This window comes from Phyllostomus discolor, chromosome X (assembly GCF_004126475.2).
Source record: "Phyllostomus discolor isolate MPI-MPIP mPhyDis1 chromosome X, mPhyDis1.pri.v3, whole genome shotgun sequence".
In the NCBI taxonomy this organism is placed as follows: Eukaryota; Metazoa; Chordata; class Mammalia; order Chiroptera; family Phyllostomidae; genus Phyllostomus; species Phyllostomus discolor.
Window position 1 is genome coordinate 53,536,731 of NC_050198.1, and position 18,036 is coordinate 53,554,766.

The 18,036-nt window shown below is 37.2% G+C and overlaps 1 protein-coding gene across 1 annotated transcript in view; it reads left to right on the forward strand.

Annotated features, from left to right (window-relative positions):
- The window catches only part of GUCY2F (guanylate cyclase 2F, retinal), a 133,226-nt gene that overhangs the window by 105,145 nt on the left and 10,045 nt on the right, over window positions 1–18,036 (forward strand). Inside the window, 1 exon segment of the mRNA XM_028523405.2 lies at window positions 5,014–5,108. Coding sequence (XP_028379206.2) covers window positions 5,014–5,108 — 95 coding nt within the window.

Below are 18,036 nucleotides of genomic sequence, written 5' to 3' on the forward strand. Positions count from 1 at the left end.
GTATGATAGAATATATTCTTGTTAACTTAAACACTTTTGCCTCCCTCTCCACTGATCAGAAAAAAGAGTAGGTGGAAGCTGTGAACACCAGGATGCCTGCTTGAAGAAGAAACCAACAACAAAGGAACTACCAAGAGATAAAAACAGAAGAAAGTGAAGGAGACAGTAGAAGCCACACGAATTCAATTCAGGACATGTCTCAAAGTACAACTAAATAGTGGAGAAATTACGCAGAATAAACAACTGAATAAGAACAAGAGAGAATTCCCAAAACCTGGTACACAAGGAAGAACCAGCTTCAACACAACTTGCCACACCTGCACAACAGAACACTAGAGGTGGTGGACAGAGTGACCCTCAGTTAAACAGATGGTGGAAAGGACCCATAAAAGAAAGTCTCAATAGCAATCAAAACCCAAAGAAATATTCAGAGGTAAAATCATAGTGATACAGGTCTACCTCAAAAAGACAGAAACATTTCAAACAAACAATCTAACTCTGTGTCTACAAGAACTTGAGGAACAACAACAAAGACAACCCAGAGCAAGTAGAAGGAAGGAAATAACCAAGATCAGAGCAGAATTAAATGGCATACAGACTAAAAGCATAATTCGAAGGATCGATGAATCCAGAAGCTGTTTCTTTGAAAAGATAAACAAAATTGACAAGCCTTTAAGCAGGCTCATCAAGGAAAAAAGAGGGAAGACCCAAATAAACACAATCAGAAATGAAAGAGGAGAGATTACAACTGACACCAGAGAAATACAAAGGATTGTAAGACATTACTATGAAGAACTATATGCCAAGAAACCTGAAAACCTAGGTGAAATGAACAAATTTCTAGAAAAATATAATTTACCAAAACTCAATATAGAAGAAGCAAAAAGCATGAACAGACCAATAGCACCTGATGAAATTGAAACAGTAATGAAAAAGCTTTCAACACACAAAAGCCATGGACCAGACAGTTTCACAGGAGAATTTTACAAAGCATTTAAAGGAGAGCTAACCCTCATCTTCCAGAGATTATTTCAAAAAGTCAGGAAAATGGAAGACTTGCAAACTCTTTTGATGAAACCAACATCATCCTAATCTCAAAACCAGATAAAGACATAACAAAGAAAGAAAACTTCTGGGCAATGTTGCTAATGAACATAAATGCTAAAATCCTAAACAAAATATTGGCAAACTGCATCGAACAATATATTGAGAAGATCATACACCATGACCAAGTGGGATTCGTCCCAGGGATGCAAGGATGGTACAACATTCACAAATCAATAAACATAATCCACCACATAAACAAAATGAAAGACAAAAATATCATCTTATGAATAGATGTGGAAAGGCATTTGATAAAGGTCAGCACCCATTTATGGTAAAAACACTCAGCAAAGTGGGAAGAGAGGGAGCATTCCTCAACATAATAAAGGCCATATATGAGAGACCTACAGACAACATCATACTCAATGTACAAAAACTTAGTTAGAGCTTTCCCACTATCATCAGGAACAAGACAAGGATGCCTACTTTCACCACTACTATTCAACATAATACTGGAAATTCTAACCACAGCAATCAAACAAGAAAAAACAATAAAAGGAATCCAAATTGTAAAGGAAGAAACAAAACTGTCATTGTTTGCAGATGAGAGTGTACATAGAAAATCCAAAAAATCCACCAAAAAAGCTACCCAACCTAATAAATGAATTTGGCAAAAGAGGTGGTTACATAGTCAATACTCCAAAATCAAAGGCATTTTTGTACACCAACAATGAAACATCAGAAACAGAAATCAAGAAAAGCAATCCCATTTGATATAGGAACAATAAAAATAAAGTACCTAAGAATAAACCTAACCAAAGAGGTTAAAGACCTGTACTCAGAAAACTATGCAACATTGAAGAAAGAATTTAAGGAAGACACAAATGAATGGAAGCATGTACCACACTCATGGATCGGAAGAATTAACATCATCAAAATGTCCATACTACCCAAAGTGATTTATAGATTCAATGCAATACCTATTAAAGTACCAATGACATATTTCACAGACATAGAACAAACACTTCAAAAATTTCTATGGAACCATAAATGACCCCGGATAGCTACAGCAATTTTGAGAAAGAAGAATGAAGCGGGAGGGATTACATTACCTGATGTCAAACTGTATTACAAGGCCACTGTAATCAAAACACCCTGGTATTGGCATAAAAACAGGTACATAGATGAATGCAACAGAAGAGAGAGCCCAGAAATAAACCCAAGTCTCTACAGTCAATGAATATTTGACAAAGGGGGCAGCAACATAAAATGGAGTAAAAATAGTCTCTTCAACAAATGGTGTTGGGAGAACTGGACAGCTAGGTGCAAAAAAATGAAACTCAAGCACCAACTAACACTATACACAAAAACAAAATCAAGGTGGATAAAAGACTTAAATGTAAGTTGTAACACTATAAAAGCCCTAGATGAAAACATTAGCAGGAAAATCTCAGACATTCCACGCAACAACATCTTCACAAATATGTCACCTAAAGCAAGGGTCATAAAGGAAAGAATAAACAAATGGAACCTCATCAAATTAAAAAGTTTCTGCATGGCTAAAGAAAACAGCATTAAGATGAAAAGAGAGCCAATGACATGGGAAAACACATTTTCCAATGATACCTTTGAGAAGGGTTTGATCTCCAAAATATATAAAGAACTCACTTGGTTCCACTCCAGGAAGACAAAAAACCCAATAAAAAAATGGGCAAAAGACTTGAACCAATTCTTCTCCAAGGAGGACATAAAGAAGGTCCAGAGACACATGAAAAGATGCTATGTATCACCAGCCATCAGAGAGATGCTAATTAAAATCACAGTGAGATACCACCTCACACCAGTCAGAATGACGAACACAAGCAAATCAACAAAGAAGTGTTGGAAAGGATGTGGAGAAAAGGGAACCCTAGTACACTGTTGGTGGGAATGCAGACTGGTGCAGCCACTGTGGAAAACAGTATGAAATTTCCTCAGAAAGCTAAACATGGAACTGCCTTTTGAGACAGCAATTCCACTGCTGGGATTATACCCTAAGAGCCCTGAAACACCAATAAAAGAACCTATGCACCCCAATGTTCATAGCAGCACAATTTACAATAGCCAAGTGCTGGAAGCAACCTAAGTGCCCATCATCAAATGAGTGGATCAAAAATCTATGGTACATTTACACAATAGAATTCTATGCAGCAGAGAGAATGAAGGAGCTCCCACCCTTTGCAACAGCATGGATGAAACTGGAGAGCATTATGCTAAGTGAAATAAGCCAGGTGGTGAGGGACAAATACCATACGATCTCACATGTAACTGGAACATAATCAACAAAAGAAAAAAGCAAACAAAATATAACCAGAGTCATTGAAATTAAGAACAATCTACTATTAAGAATAGTAGATGGGGAAGGGGAGGATACAGTGGGGAGAAGGCTTTCAGGAACTAGTATAGAGGACATATGAACAAAACCAAGGGGGAAGGAGGGTTTGAAGGTTCTGGTTGGGAGGGGTGGGGAGAAAATATGGAGAACTTTAATTGAACAAGAATAAAATAATTTAAAGAAAAATTCTTTCTAAAATTCTATTATTAGGCTTTCCAGAAAGGAAAAAGAAGGCAGGGAAGGAAAAGAAAGAAAAAAAACATTTTTTCCATTGTTATTTTAAATCCATGTGTACCCAAGGAGTTGCTTATTGATTTTAGAAAGAGGGAAAGGGAGGGAGAGAGGGAGGGACAGAAACATCAATCAGTTGCCTCTTGCATGCACTCTGACCTGGGGCCGAAACCTGCAACCTAGGCATGTGTTCTGTGTAGGAATTGACCTTTTGGTTTATAGGATGACAGTCCAACCAACTGAGTTACACCTGTCAGGTCTCTTTCTCTTTTGAGTGGTGTATTTTCCACCAGTAGGGTTAGTCTACTGAAAATCTCCCTCACAATCAAATGCTAGTGAAATGGCACACAAAAGGTTGGCTAGGGCCATACTAGATGATCATATGACAACCCTCCTTGAGCAGATGGTCTGGGTGCCCATGAGTTAGTGAGGAAGACACCAAGAACACTACTGAGATGTCAAAAGAAGGAAAGTCATTGTGAGTAAACATAACAGAAATTTCGTCCAGTTCTTTTCAGCCATGCCTTCCAACTTAGGTTGTACTACGCTTCTAAAAGAATTACTTTCTCAAATGTGTATGAGAATAAATTTTGGACTTTTATTTAAGACTCAACTTGAACAAGGTCTTACTTCATAGGATGACAGTTTTCAAGAAGGTCAAGGATTCTGCTTTAGTTAATAAATGTTTGTTCTTTACCAAGGAATTATACTTAGTTTCCAAGAAAATTTTTAGTCATCATTCCCCATGTAAAACTCTTAACCCTAGGTTGGGATCATTATTTGGAAAATAATTCATTTATGTGTGTACACAGTTAGATGTACCCACTCAAAGGACAAGTATAAATATACAGTAGGCACAAAATGTTGACAGAGGTCTTGGGTTACATCTCATTGATTTTTTAATTTATGTACAGCAATATTGAAAGATGGCTGTATGGATGTGTATGGAAAGTCACTCTTTTGCCTCTTAAATAGAATATGTAAACCTTGGGAGTTCAGCCACAGCAGCAACCTGTGAGAGGCTGCTTGAAATCTTACTTCCCTCAGAAGAGGTCACATTTCAGCTGAGAGTACAGGTGGTTTCTCCACCTCGATCCTAGAGTTAAATTAACACCTTTCTATTGCATGACCTTTCATCTGAGGTGATGTCTAGGAGCTGATAGGTGGATGCCACAGCCTTATTTGGGCCTGGTAAGGGAGGCCATAACACCCTCCTCCTCTTCCTGTGAGACCCTGACTGAACCTTTCTCAGGGACTTTATTTAGGGTCTAGTTCATTTAGAAGCGGGGGCATTTACTAAATTAATATTTTCTCATTGATTTTACCTGAAAGGATCTAAAGTCATGCCTTTCTTTCTTTTACAGCTTATTGCATTCATGTCATTCATAGCACTGAGACAATTCTTTGAGCTCTGAGTGAGGGATATGAAGTGGAGCTTCAAGGAAGGGAAGAGATCAAGGTATAATGTCCTTCTCTTTTGTGAGTCGAACCACTCAGACATACCTGCTTCTGGAGAGGTTATGGTCTGCTGAAAGAGTTTACCTGGGTGTCTGATACTAAGATCTATAATTTGGGCAGAATTCTCAGCCCTATTTGCTGTTTCCCAAAATATTGTTCCTTTTTGCCTCAGTTTTTTTTTTCTTTTTAATATATGGCTACAGTGAGTAAGACTGTTAAAACTCCTGCATTTTTCAGACTGTGAGTTGCCTCTTTCTCTCTTAAATAGCTGCCTGGAATTTGGCTTTCCAATGAGCTGCACTATTATTTACATTTTTAAACTTCCATTTTGTTTTCTTTGGCAGTACCAGATATTGTTCCATAAGCTACATTATTGGTGAGTTTGGGTTTTCTGTTTGCCTGATCAGTGGCCACCCTTTCTGACTTTTTGTCTTCACCATTGACCTCCCATTATGTCTTCCTCCAAGGATCAAGATGAATAAAGTCAGTTCCTATGAAAGACAAACATTTGGTACCACCTTTTCTCTGTTGGGACTATCCCTTGATCTAAGATTCAGGATTAGGATAATTTTCTGGACTTTTTTTTTTCTATTTCTACTGGGTTTTTTTTTTCCATCTTCCTCTGGATGACTCCAATTAAGGAACCATCCAATTGGATGTCCCAACTGCAAGAGACTCTCAGATCTGATAATCTATCCCCTTCAATTTCATATCAAGGACCAAGGCTCAGAGAAATGAAATAATTTGATTATGTCATACATCCAAATTGATAGCAGAATCAGGCCAAAAATCAGGAACTCTGACTTCCCATTTAGTACCCTTTCTATGTTACCATTGTGCATGAAAATTATTCCCTCAGTGATTGTTCTTAGCCAAAGCAAAACCTGAGCACTGAGAAATGCACAATTTGTTTCTGCCATTGACATGCTTTCCTCAAATGGTGGCAATTTACTCATAAACATATTTCAGAAGTTAAATTTTGGAAGGCCTAATACAAGTTGATCAATTTAATTTTGGAATAGTTTGTCCCTTTCAATAGATCCTTAATATCTTCTAGCAGGTGGTATGAACCTTTCATGAAGGCAAAGAGATTCCTTTCCCATCTGGGCAGTGAATCAAATCATCCAGGGCTTTTCCTCTATTGTTGGCTTGCTTTCCTGAAGCACTTTCCTCTCTGTATTGCTGACCATCAATTCCCTCATTTAAAAGCTGAAGAGCTAAAGAGGTGCCACTTTGAATCTGAAAAGGAAAAATATTCCTTCATCCCCATGGTTTTTATTGCCCACCCCCAATTCCTATCAGAGGCAATCACATCTTTGGGTGTTTCAAGAACAAAAAGCAAGACTACTCCAAAAGGGCCCTTTGCAGAATCACAGTTTCCCCCTATGCAGCAAGTTGGAGGAAGATGCAGGGAGAGGGTTCCCCTAGGGCCACCTCTGGTCTTGGTTATTGGGGTAGCAGGGACCTCCTGAGGAAGGAAGATTGAAAGGAAGATACTAAGACCAAAGAGTAGAGGGACCCCAGGGGGAAGGAAGAGGCAGTGAAAAGAAGTAAGGTGATAGGAAGTAAGATCCAAAGAAAGGAAAGGAGAGAAGGGGAGATCCTTTCTATCTCTGTGAAAGGTATTTGACATTACATAGTAGGGACTGGGAGATTTCCTTGTCCCTTGGAGGCATGCAATAGATCCCCAATACGATCATATCACCAGCTCACTTCAGAAAATCTGATTCAATATTACTACCTCCTCATCCACTTTTGGCTGCTAAAAGCAAAAATTGCTCTAGTACATGAGTCAGAAGGACCACATTTGATGGACAGCTGTGATTTCAAAGCTGAAACTTTCTCTTTTCCAACTAGCTGATGTTTGAAATTCCTCCATCAGAGTCTCTTCTCTTGGGCTCAAAGCTTGGATCTAGTAATACTCTCACCCATCCCATCTGCTTCATTGGAGTGACAACACTTTAGTTTTTTCCCTTAGTGGAATCAAAGATGTAGCTTGGATTGAGTGAGAAGAGAACATAGATAAGTTGAGTAATTGGCTAGGTGGTGTATACAAAGAAGGAGAACAAAATGAGGAAGCAGAGGTAACTTGGGGGTGCACCCATTTAGAGATGTGAGGCTCAGCCTCTCTGGGGAAATGTCCAACTGCCCACTCCAAACCCATCTTGTACTATGCAGATAACAGATCATCAGTTCTTAGCCAGCCAATTCTGCTTTTTCCAATATTTCTTTCCTAATGGCCTGGTGATAAGTCATCTTATTATGTTTTTTCTTACACGAGTCCTCTTTCAGTTACTGTTTTCCTGACAAGTTTGAAGCTCCTTGCTGAGACTTTGTATATATCTCGGATTATCAGTTGTATTTACCAGGGCCTCTGAAGTAGATTTATATTCTGAAAAGACTTTCCCAAATGGTTTTTCTCAGCCAGTTTATGTGGTCCTTGCAAGAGGTGGACACTTTCTGACCTTGTCTCTGAATTTTGGGGCTAAATAGTATTTGATTCTCAGCCCCCTAAGCAGTAGTGCTGTTTTATTTGTTAATTCTGCTTTTTCTCCCAACTTCTTCCACCCAAACCCTCAACCCCTAACACATACACATGAACATGCATGTGCATAATCATGTATATATGCATACACACAAGCAATTCACTTAAAAAGTAATACATTTCTATTGATATAGTCCTGAAGGCAAGGAGATCTGCTCTATATTTTTTGTCCCATCAATGACCCAATGTGTGACATTGGACAAGTAAGTACATCTCTCTGTGCTTCTATTTCTCATATAAAGGCCTCTTCTGATCTGTGATTATCATGGAGTTCATTAATCTTAAACTTTAACATTTTCAACAGTTGCTTTTTTGATTATAGGCCTGCATCTTGACTCCAGTGTGTTGGAAAAGCTATGTAGTATGGAGGCAAGAGCAATAAAAATTTGGAATCTAAGATTTTAACTAGATTTAGTGTGGTGATCATTTCACAATATATACAAATATTGAGTCATTATATTGTACACCTGAAACTAATATAATATTGTGTGTCAATTATACCAAATAAAAAGTCATAGTAAAAAATTAAATTAGTAGAATTGGGTTCAAGTGCCAGCTATGTCTACTTATTGACAAGACATTTAATCTCCATGAACCTTAGTGAACCCATATGCAAAATGAGATGACTAATAAACCTACTTTTCAGAGGTTTAGTGAGGATTAAAGAAAGGAGATGTCAAATTGTCTTAAAAGTGTAAGACTAAAGTAAGATGATATTATTTAGAGAGTCTCTGGGACTGTTTAGAGATAGATTTTTAGTAAAAGAGTTTGCTTAAGGCTTTAGTTTTTGCATACTTGTTTCCCCTCTCTCTTTCTTAATCAGAATTTTGGAAGTAGGGTAGATAAACAGAGAGTTGGATTCTAAGAATTCTCCTGGACGGGCTCCAAAACCTCAGGGAGCCTCTGGATTTCACTTGCTTATACTTTTTAAAAATTGAACTTATTTGGGTGACATTGGTTAATAAAATTATATGTTTCAGGTATACAGTTCTATAATACAACATCTGTATATTATATTGTGTGTTCACTATCCCAAATCAAGTCTTGTCCCATCACCATTTATCCCCTTTTCCCACCTCACTTTCCTTCCCTCTGATAATCTCCATACTGTTGTCTGTGTCTATGAGTTTTATTTATGAGGTTATTTTTCTTCTTTTTTTAAAAATATTTTATTTATGTATTTTTAGAGAGGGCAAGGGAAGTAGAGAGGGAGAGAAACATCAATGTGTGGTTGCTTCTGGCACATCCCCTCCTGGGGACCTGGCTCACAACCTAGGCATGTGCCCTGACTGCGAATCAAACCTGCAACCCTTTGTTTCACAAGCTGGCACGCAATTCAGTGAGTGACACCAGCCAGGGCATGTGAGTTCTTTTTTTAAGTCTCATCACCTTCTTCACCCAGCGCCCCCAAATCCCCTCCCCTCTGACAGCTATCAGTGTGTTCTCTGTATCTATGAGCTTGTTTCTATTTTATTTGTTAGTTTAGTTTTTCATTAGATTGCACATACAAGGGAAATCATAAGGTACTCGTCTTTCTCTGACTGGCATACTTCACTTAGCATAATGCTCTCCAGGTCCATCCATGCTGTCACAAAAAGTAAAATTTCCTTCTTTTTTCAGCTGAGTCATATCCTATCATGTAAATGTGCCACAGCTTTTTTATCTACTCATCTACTGATGGGCACTTGGCCTGCTTCCAAGCCTTGGCTGTTATTAATTCTGCAGTGAATATCGGGGTGCATATATTCTTTTTTAAAAAAAGTTTAGTGTGTTTTTTCCATTACCATTTACTCACTTATACCTCCCTCCCCACCACAATCTACCACACTGTTCACACTGTTGTCCATATGCATGAGACCTTTATTCTTTTTGCTCAATCCCTCCACCCCTAACCTCCTCCACCTCAGCTGTCATTTTGTTCTCTACCTATGTGTTTCATGTTTCTCTGGATACAGTCCCAGAAGTGGAATCACTGGGTCATAAGGCAGTTCAATTTTTATTTTTTTGAGATAACTCCATACTGTTTTCCACAGTGGCTGTACCAGTTTGCATTCCTACTAACATTGGACATTAAGTTCCCCTTTATCCACATCCTCTCCAGCACTTGTTGATTGTTATTTTACTGATGACAGCCATTCTGACAGGTGTAAGGTGATAGCTCATTGTGACTTTAATTTGCATTTCTGTGATGATTAGTGATATTGAGCATCTTTTCATATATCTATTGGCCATCTGTATGTCTTCTTTGGAGAAGTGTCCTTTCAGGTCCTTTGCCCACTTTTTCATTGGATTGTTTGTGTTTTGGCATTGAGAATTATGAATCTTTATAATTTTTAGATATTAACAAGATATTAGACATATCATTGGGGAATATGTTCTCCCGTTCATTAGGTTGTTTTTTTTTTTTCATTTTGTGGATAGTTTCCTTTGTTTTTCAAAACCTTTTTTAGTTTGTTGTACTCACATTTATTTATTTTTCTTTTGTTTCACTTGCCTGAGGACATCTATTAGAAAAAAATAATGCTAAGAGAAATGTCTGAGATTTTACTGCCTATGTTTTCTTGTACAAATTTTATGATTTCGAGTCTTACATTTAAGCCTTTAATCTGCTTTGAGTTTATTCTTCTGTATGGTGTAAGAAGGTGATCTAGTTCCATTTTTTTAGATGTATCTGCCCAATATTCCCAACACTATTTATTGAATAGACTATCTTTAGCCCATTATAAGTTTTTGTTTCCTTTGTCAAGTATTAATTGACTATAATGGAATGGGTTTATTTCTGGGCTCTCTGTTCCATTGATCTATATGTCTGTTTTTACACCAGTACCAGGTTGTTTTGATTACTATGGCCTGGTAGTATAGTTTGATATCAGTTAGTGTGACTTCTCTAACTTTGTTTTCCTTTCTCAAAGTTGTTGTGACTATTCAGGGTCTTTTGTGGTTCTATATAAATTTTTGGACTATTTGTTCTAGTTCTGTGAACTACACCTTTGGTATGTTGATAAGAATTGCATTGAATCTATAGATTGCTTTGGGTAGTACAAACATTTTAATGATGTTAATTCTTCCTATCCATGAACTTGCTATATGCTTCTACTTCTTTGTGTCATCCTTCATTTCTTTCTTAAATGTCTTAGAATTTTTCAAGTATAGGTCTTTTACATCCTTGATTAAATTTATTCCTAGGTATTTTTTAATGCTATTGTGAATGAGATTGTTTTTTTAGTTTTCCTTTCTGATACTTCATTATTGGTGTACAAAAGGCGACTCACCCTTGGCCAGTGTGGCTCAGTTGGGTGGAGCATCATGCCATACACTGAATGTTTGTGTGTTCAATTCTCAGTCAGGATACATGGATGGATTGTGGTTCTGTTCCTGGTCAGGATGTGTATGGGGCAGCAACTGATCAATAGTTCACTCATGCTGATATTTCTTTCTCTCCATCCCTTCCTCTCTGTCTAGAGAAAAAAGGGAATTGATTTCTGGATATTTATTTTGCATACTTCTACTTTATTGAATTCATTTATCAGTTCTAGTAATTTTCTTTGTAGAATCTTTAGGGGTCTCTATATACAGTCTCATGTCATCTGCAAATAATGACAGCTTTGCTTCTTCTTTTCCAATTTGGATGCCTTTTTTTCTTCCCCTTGTCTGATTCCTATGGCTAGGACTTCCAGTACTATGTTGAACAAGAGAGGTGAAAGTGGATACTCTTCTCTTGTTCCTGATCTTAAGGGAACTACTTTTAGTTTTTGCCCATTGAGTGTGATGTTGGTTGTAGGTTTGTTATAAAAGTTGTTTATTATGTTGAGGTATGTTCCCTCTATTCCCTACTTTGTTGAGAGTTTTTATCATAAATGGATGCTGAATGTTATCAAAGGCTTTTTCTTCATCCATTGATATGATTATATGATTATTAGCCTTAATTTTGTTTATGTGGTATATCACATTTATTGATTTGTGGATATTTCACCAAACCTGCATCCCTGGAAGAAAATCACAATTGATCATGGTGTATGTTCATTTTAACGTATTGCTCAACCTGGTTTGCTAATATGTTCTTGAGGATTTTAGCATGTAGGCTCATCAGGAATATTGCTCTATAATTTTCTTTCTTTGTAGTGTTTTTATCTGGATTTAGAATTAGAGTAAAGCTAACCTCAAAAAATAAGCTTCTGATTTCTCCATTTTGATTTTTTTTTTTGGAACAGTTTCAGAAAATGGGTGTTAGCTCTTCTTTGAATGTTTGGAAAAATTTACCTGTGAAGTCATCTGGTCCAAGACAATTTTCTTAGGAGTTTTATTTTAAAATTCATTTTTTATTTTAATTGTTGTTGAAGTACAGTATTCTGTCTTTTACTACCATCTCAGCCTACCCACCCCGTCCTCCCCACCTCCCTACCATTTCCACCTCCCTAATTTTTGTCCATGTGTTCTTTATATTTGTTCCTGTAAAGCCTTCGCCTTTTCCCCTGAAATTCCCTCCCCTCTCCCCTCTGGTCACTGTCAGCTTGTTCTCAATTTCAGTGTCTTTGGTCATATTTTGCTTGTTTCTTTGTTTTGTTGTTTAGGTTCCTGTTAAAGGTGAGATCATATGGTATTTGTCTTTCACTGCCTGGCTTGTTTCGCTTAGCATAATGTTTTCCAGTTCCATCCCTACTGTTGCAAAGGGTAGGAGCTCCTTTCTTTCTGCTGCACAGAATTCCATTGTGTAAATGTACCATAGTTTTCTGATCCATTCATTTCCTAATGGGCACCTAGGTTGCTTCCAACACTTGGCTATTGTAAATTGTGCTGCTATGAACATTGGGGTGCATAGGTTCTTTTGGATTGGTGTTTCAGGGTTCTTAGGATATAATTCTAGCAATGGAATTGATGGGTCAAAAGACAGATGCATTTTTAGTTTTCTCAGAAAATTCCACACTGCTTTTCATAGTGGTTGTACCAGTCTGCAATCCCACCAAAGGTGCACTAGGGTCCCCTTTTCTCCACAACCTCTCCAACACTTGCTGTTTGTTGCTTTGTTTATGATGGCCATTTTGACAGATGTGAAGTGGTATCTCATTGTGGTTTTAATTTGCATCTCTCTGATGGCTAGTGATGCTGAGCACCTTTTCATGTGTCTCTAGGCCCTCTGTATGTCCTCCTTTGAGAAGTGTCTGTTCAAGTCTTTTGCCAATTTTTAAATTGAGTTGCTTGTCTTCTTAGAGTGGAGTTGTGTAAGTTGTTTGTATATTTTGGAGATTAAACCCTTGTCTGAAGTATCATTGGCAAATATGTTTTCCCATACAGTTGGTTCTCTTTTTATTTTAATACTGTTTTCTTTTTTTAAAAAAAGTATTTTTATTTCATTTTTTAAATTTTAATCATTGTTCAAGTACAGTTTTCTGCCCCTTACTCCCATTCCAACCTACCCACCCATCCCTCCCCACCTCCCTCCCATTTCCACCACCCCAGCTTTTGTCCATGTGTCCTTTATATTTGTTCCTGTTAATACTGTTTTCTTTAGCAAAGCAAAAGCTTTACATTTTGATGAGATCCCATTTGTTTATTCTTTCCTTTATGTCCCTTGCTCTAGGGGACATATCAGTAAAAATGTTGCTGTGTAAAATACCTGAGATTTTCCTGCCTATGTTTTCCTTTAGGACTTTAATGGTATCAGGGCTTATATTTAAATCTTTTATTCACCTTGAATTTATTTTTGTGTATGGTGTAAGTTGGTGCTTGAGTTTCATTATTTTGCATGTAGCTGTCCAGTTCTCCCAACACCATTTGTTGAAGAGGTTATTTTCACTTCATTTTATGTTGCTGCCCACTTTGTTGAATATTAATTGACTGTAGAGACTTGGGTTTATTTCTGGGCTCTCTGTTCTGTTCCACGGATCCATGTGCCTGACTCTATGCCAGCACCAGGCCGTTTTGATTACAGTGGCTTTGTAATAGAGTTTGGTATCAGGTGTTGTGATCCCTCCTACTTTGCTCTTCTTTCTCAAAATTACTGAAGCTATTTGGGGTCATTTACGGTTCCATATGAATTTTGAAATGTTTGTTCTATGTCTGTGAAATATTCCATTGGTACTTTAATGTGTATTGCAATGTATCTGTAAATTGCTTTGGGTAGTATGGCCATTTTGATGATGTTAATTCTTCCAATTCATGAGCACGATACATGCTTCCATTTTTGTGTGTGTGTCTTCCTTTATTTCTTTCTTCAGCGTTGGGTAGTTTTCTGAGTATAGGTCTTTTACCTCTTTGGTTAGGTTTATTCCTAGGTATTTTATATTTCTTTTTGATATATTAAATGGGATTTTTTCTTGATTTCAGCTGTTTTATTGTTGGTATACAAAAATTCCTTTGATTTCTGGATATTGACTTTCTATCCTGCTGTTTTACAAATTCATTTATTAGGTTGAGCAGTTTTTTAGTGGAGTCTATGGGATTTTCTTTTTCTTTTTTTTTTAAATTTTATTTTAATCATTGTTCAGGTACAGTTTTCTCCCTTCCAGACCACCCACCTAACCCTCCCACTTCCCTCCCATTACCACCCTCCCTCTAGCTTTTGACCATGTGTCCTTTAAATTTGTTCCTGTAAACCCTTCCCATTCTCCCCTGAAATTCACTCTTCTCTCCCCTCTGGTCACTGTCAGTCTGTCCCCTATTTCAGTGTCTTTGGTCATATTTTGCTTGTTTCTTTGTTTTGTTGTTTAGGTTCCTGTTAAAGGTGAGATCATATGGTATTTGTCTTTCACTGCCTGGCTTGTTTCGCTTAGCATAATGTTTTCCAGCTCCATCCATGCTGTTGCAAAGGGTAGGGGCTCCTTCCTTCTTTCTGCTGCATAGAATTCCATTGTGTAAATGTACCATAGTTTTTTGATCCATTCATTTACTGATGGGTATCTAGGTTGCTTCCAGCACCTAGCTATTGTAAATTGTGCTGCTATGAACATCGGGGTGCAAAGGTTCTTTTGTATTGGTGTTTCATTGTTCTTAGGATATACTCCCAGCAGTGGAATTGCAGGGTCAAAAGGCAGATCCATTTTTAGTTTCCTGAGGAAGTTCCATACTGCTTTCCATAGTGGTTGTACCAGTCTGCAGCCCACCAACAGTGCACTAGGGTCCCCTTTTCTCCACAACCTCTCCAACACTTGTTGTTTGTTGCTTTGTTATGATGGCCATTTTGACTGGTGTGAAGTGGTATCTCATTGTGGTTTTAATTTGCATCTCTCTGATGGCTAGTGATGCTGAGCATCTTTTCATGTGTCTCTGGATCCTCTGTATGTCCTCCTTTGAGAAGTGTGTGTTCAAGTCCTCTGCCCATTTTTTAATTGGGTTACTTGTCTTCTTAGGGTGGAGTCATGTAAGTTCTTTATATATTTTGGAGATTAAACCCTTGTCTGAGGTATCATTGGCAAATATGTTTTCCCATGCAGTGGGTTCTCTTTTTATTTTGATACTGTTTTTTTAGCTGTGCAGAAGCTTTTTATTTTGATGAGGTCCCATTTGTTTATTCTTTCCTTTATGTCCCTTGCTCTAGGAGCATGTCTGTAAAAAAGTTTCTGTATGAAATATCTGAGATTTTTCTACCTACATTCTCTTCTAGGGCTTTAATGGTGTCACAGTTTATATTTAAGTCTTTTATCCACTGTGAATTTATTTTTGTATAAGGTGTAAGTTGGTGCTCGAGTTTCATTTTTTTTGCATGTGGCTGTCCAGTTCTCCCAACACCATTTGTTGAAGAGGCTATTTTTAATCCATTTTATGTTACTGCTTCCTTTGTCAAATATTAATTGACCATAGAGACTTGGGTTTATTTCTGGGCTCTCTGTTCTTTTCCATTGGTCCATGTGCCTGTTGTTATGCCAGTACCAGGCTGTTTTGATTACAGTGGCCTTGTAGTATAGTTTAGTGTCAGGTATTGTGATCCCTCCTACTTTATTCTTCTTTCTCAGAATTGCAGCAGCTATTCAGGGTCATTTATGATTCCATATAAATTTTGGAAGTGTTTGTTCTCTGCCCGTGAAATATGCCATTGGTAATTTAATGTGTATTGCATTGAATGTTTAAATTGCTTTGGGTAGTATGGATATTTTGATGATATTAATTCTTCCAATCCATGAACATGGTATATGTTTCCATTTGTTTGTGTCTTCCTTGATTTCTTTCCTCAGTGTTATGTAGTTTTCTGAGTACAGGTCTTTTACCTCTTTGGTTAGGTTTATTCCTAGGTATTTTATTTTTCTTTTTGCTATTTCAAATGGGATTTTTTCTTGATTTCTGCTTCTGCTGTTTCATTGTTGGTGTACAGAAATGCCTTTGATTTCTGGATATTGACTTTGTATCCCACTGTTTTGCCAAATTCATTTATTAGGTCAAGCAGTTTTTTGGTGGAGTCTGTAGGATTTTCTATGCACTCTGTCATGTCATCTGCAAACAGTGACAGTTTTGTTTCCTCCTTTCCAATTTGGATGCCTTTTATTTCTTTTTCTTGTCTGATCGCTGTGGCTAAAACTTTCAGTACTATATTGAATAGAAGTGGTGAGCATGGACAGCCTTGTCTTGTTCCTGATCTTAGTGGAAAAGATTTTAATTTTTGCCCATTGATTATGATGTTGACTGTAGGTCTCTCATATATGGCCTTTATTATGTTGAGGAATGCTCCCTCTATTCCCACTTTGCTGAGTGTTTTTATCTTAAATGGGTGCTGTACCTTATCAAATGCTTTTCCCGCATCTATTGATATGATAGTGTGATTTTTTTGTCTTTGCTTTTGGTTATGTGATGTATTACATTTACTGATTTGCAAATATTGAACCATCCTTGCATCCCTGGGATGAATCCCACTTGATCATGGTATATGCTCTTTTTAATGTATTGTTAGATGAAGTTTGCCAGTATTTTGTTGAGGATTTTAGCATCTATGTTCATTACTAATATTCGCCTGAAGTTTTCTTTCTTTGTTGTGTGTTTATCTGGTTTTGGAAATAGAATGCTTATGGCTTCATAAAAAGAGTTTGGGAGCCTTCTATCATTTCAGATTGTTTGGAATAATCTGTGAAGGATAGGGTTAGCTCTTCCTTAAATGCTTTGTGGATTTCTCCTGTGAAACCATCCGGTCTAGGGCTTTTGTGTGTCGGGAGTTTTTGGTTATTGCTTCAATTTCATCTGCTGTTATTGGTCTGTTCAGGCTTTCTGCTTCTTCTTTATTGAGTTTTGGAAGATTATATTTTTCTAGAAATTTGTCCATTTCACCTAGGTTTTCAGATTTCTTGGTATACTGTTCTTCGTATTAATTTCTTACAATCCTTTGTATTTCTGTGGTATCTATCACTTGTAATCTCTCCTCTTTCATTTCTGATTGTGTTTATTTGGGCCTTCTCTGTTTTTTTATTTTGTTGTTGTTGTTGATGAGCCTGCTTAAAAGCTTATCGATTTTGTTTATCTTTTGAAAGAACCATCTCCTGGATTGATTGATCCTTAGAAATATGCTTTTAGTCTTTATGTCATTTAATTGTGCTCTGATCTTGGTTATTTTCTTCCTTCTACTTGCTCTGGGGTGTCTTTTTTCTTATTCCTCGAGTTCTTGTAAGTGCAGGGTTAGGTTTTTTTGTTTGAAATGTTTCTATCTTTTTTAGGTAGACCTGTATTGCTATGACCTTCCCTCTCAGGATTGCCTTCACTGTGTTGCATAAGTTTTGGATTGTTGTGACTTTATTTTCATTTGTTTCCAGAAACTTTTCACTTCTTCTTAATTTCATTCTTTACTCATTCATTGTTTAATTGCATACTATTCAATCTCCATGATTTTGAGTATTTTGGTTTTTTTCCCCTGGGGTTGGTTTCTAGTTACAGGCCCTTCTTCTATTCCGAGAAAATGCTTGGTATGATTTCAATATTCTTGAATTTGTTGATGCTTGTTTTCTGTTCTATCATGTGGTCTATCTTTGAAAATGTTCCATGTGCATTTGAAAAGAGTGTGTATTTAGCTTCTTTGAGTTGAAAGGCTCTATCTATATCTGTTAAATCCATTTCATCTAGGGCATTGTTCAATGCCACAATATCTTTGTTGATATTTTGTTTGGAAGATCTATGCATTCTTGACTGTGGGGTGTTAAAAATTCCCTACTATAATTGTGTTGCTGTCAACATCTTTCTTGAAGTCCTCCAAGATTTTCTTTCTGTATTTGGGTTCTCCTATGTTGGGTGCATAAATATTTACAATGTTTATGTCTTCTTGGTGGATTCTTCCCTTGAGTATTATGAAGTGACCTTCTGGGTCTCCTTTTATGGCCTTTTTTTTGAAGTCTACTTTGTGTGATATGAGTATTGCTACCCCAGCTTTTTTTCCTGTTCATTTGCCTGGAAAATTTGTTTCCAGCCCTTCACT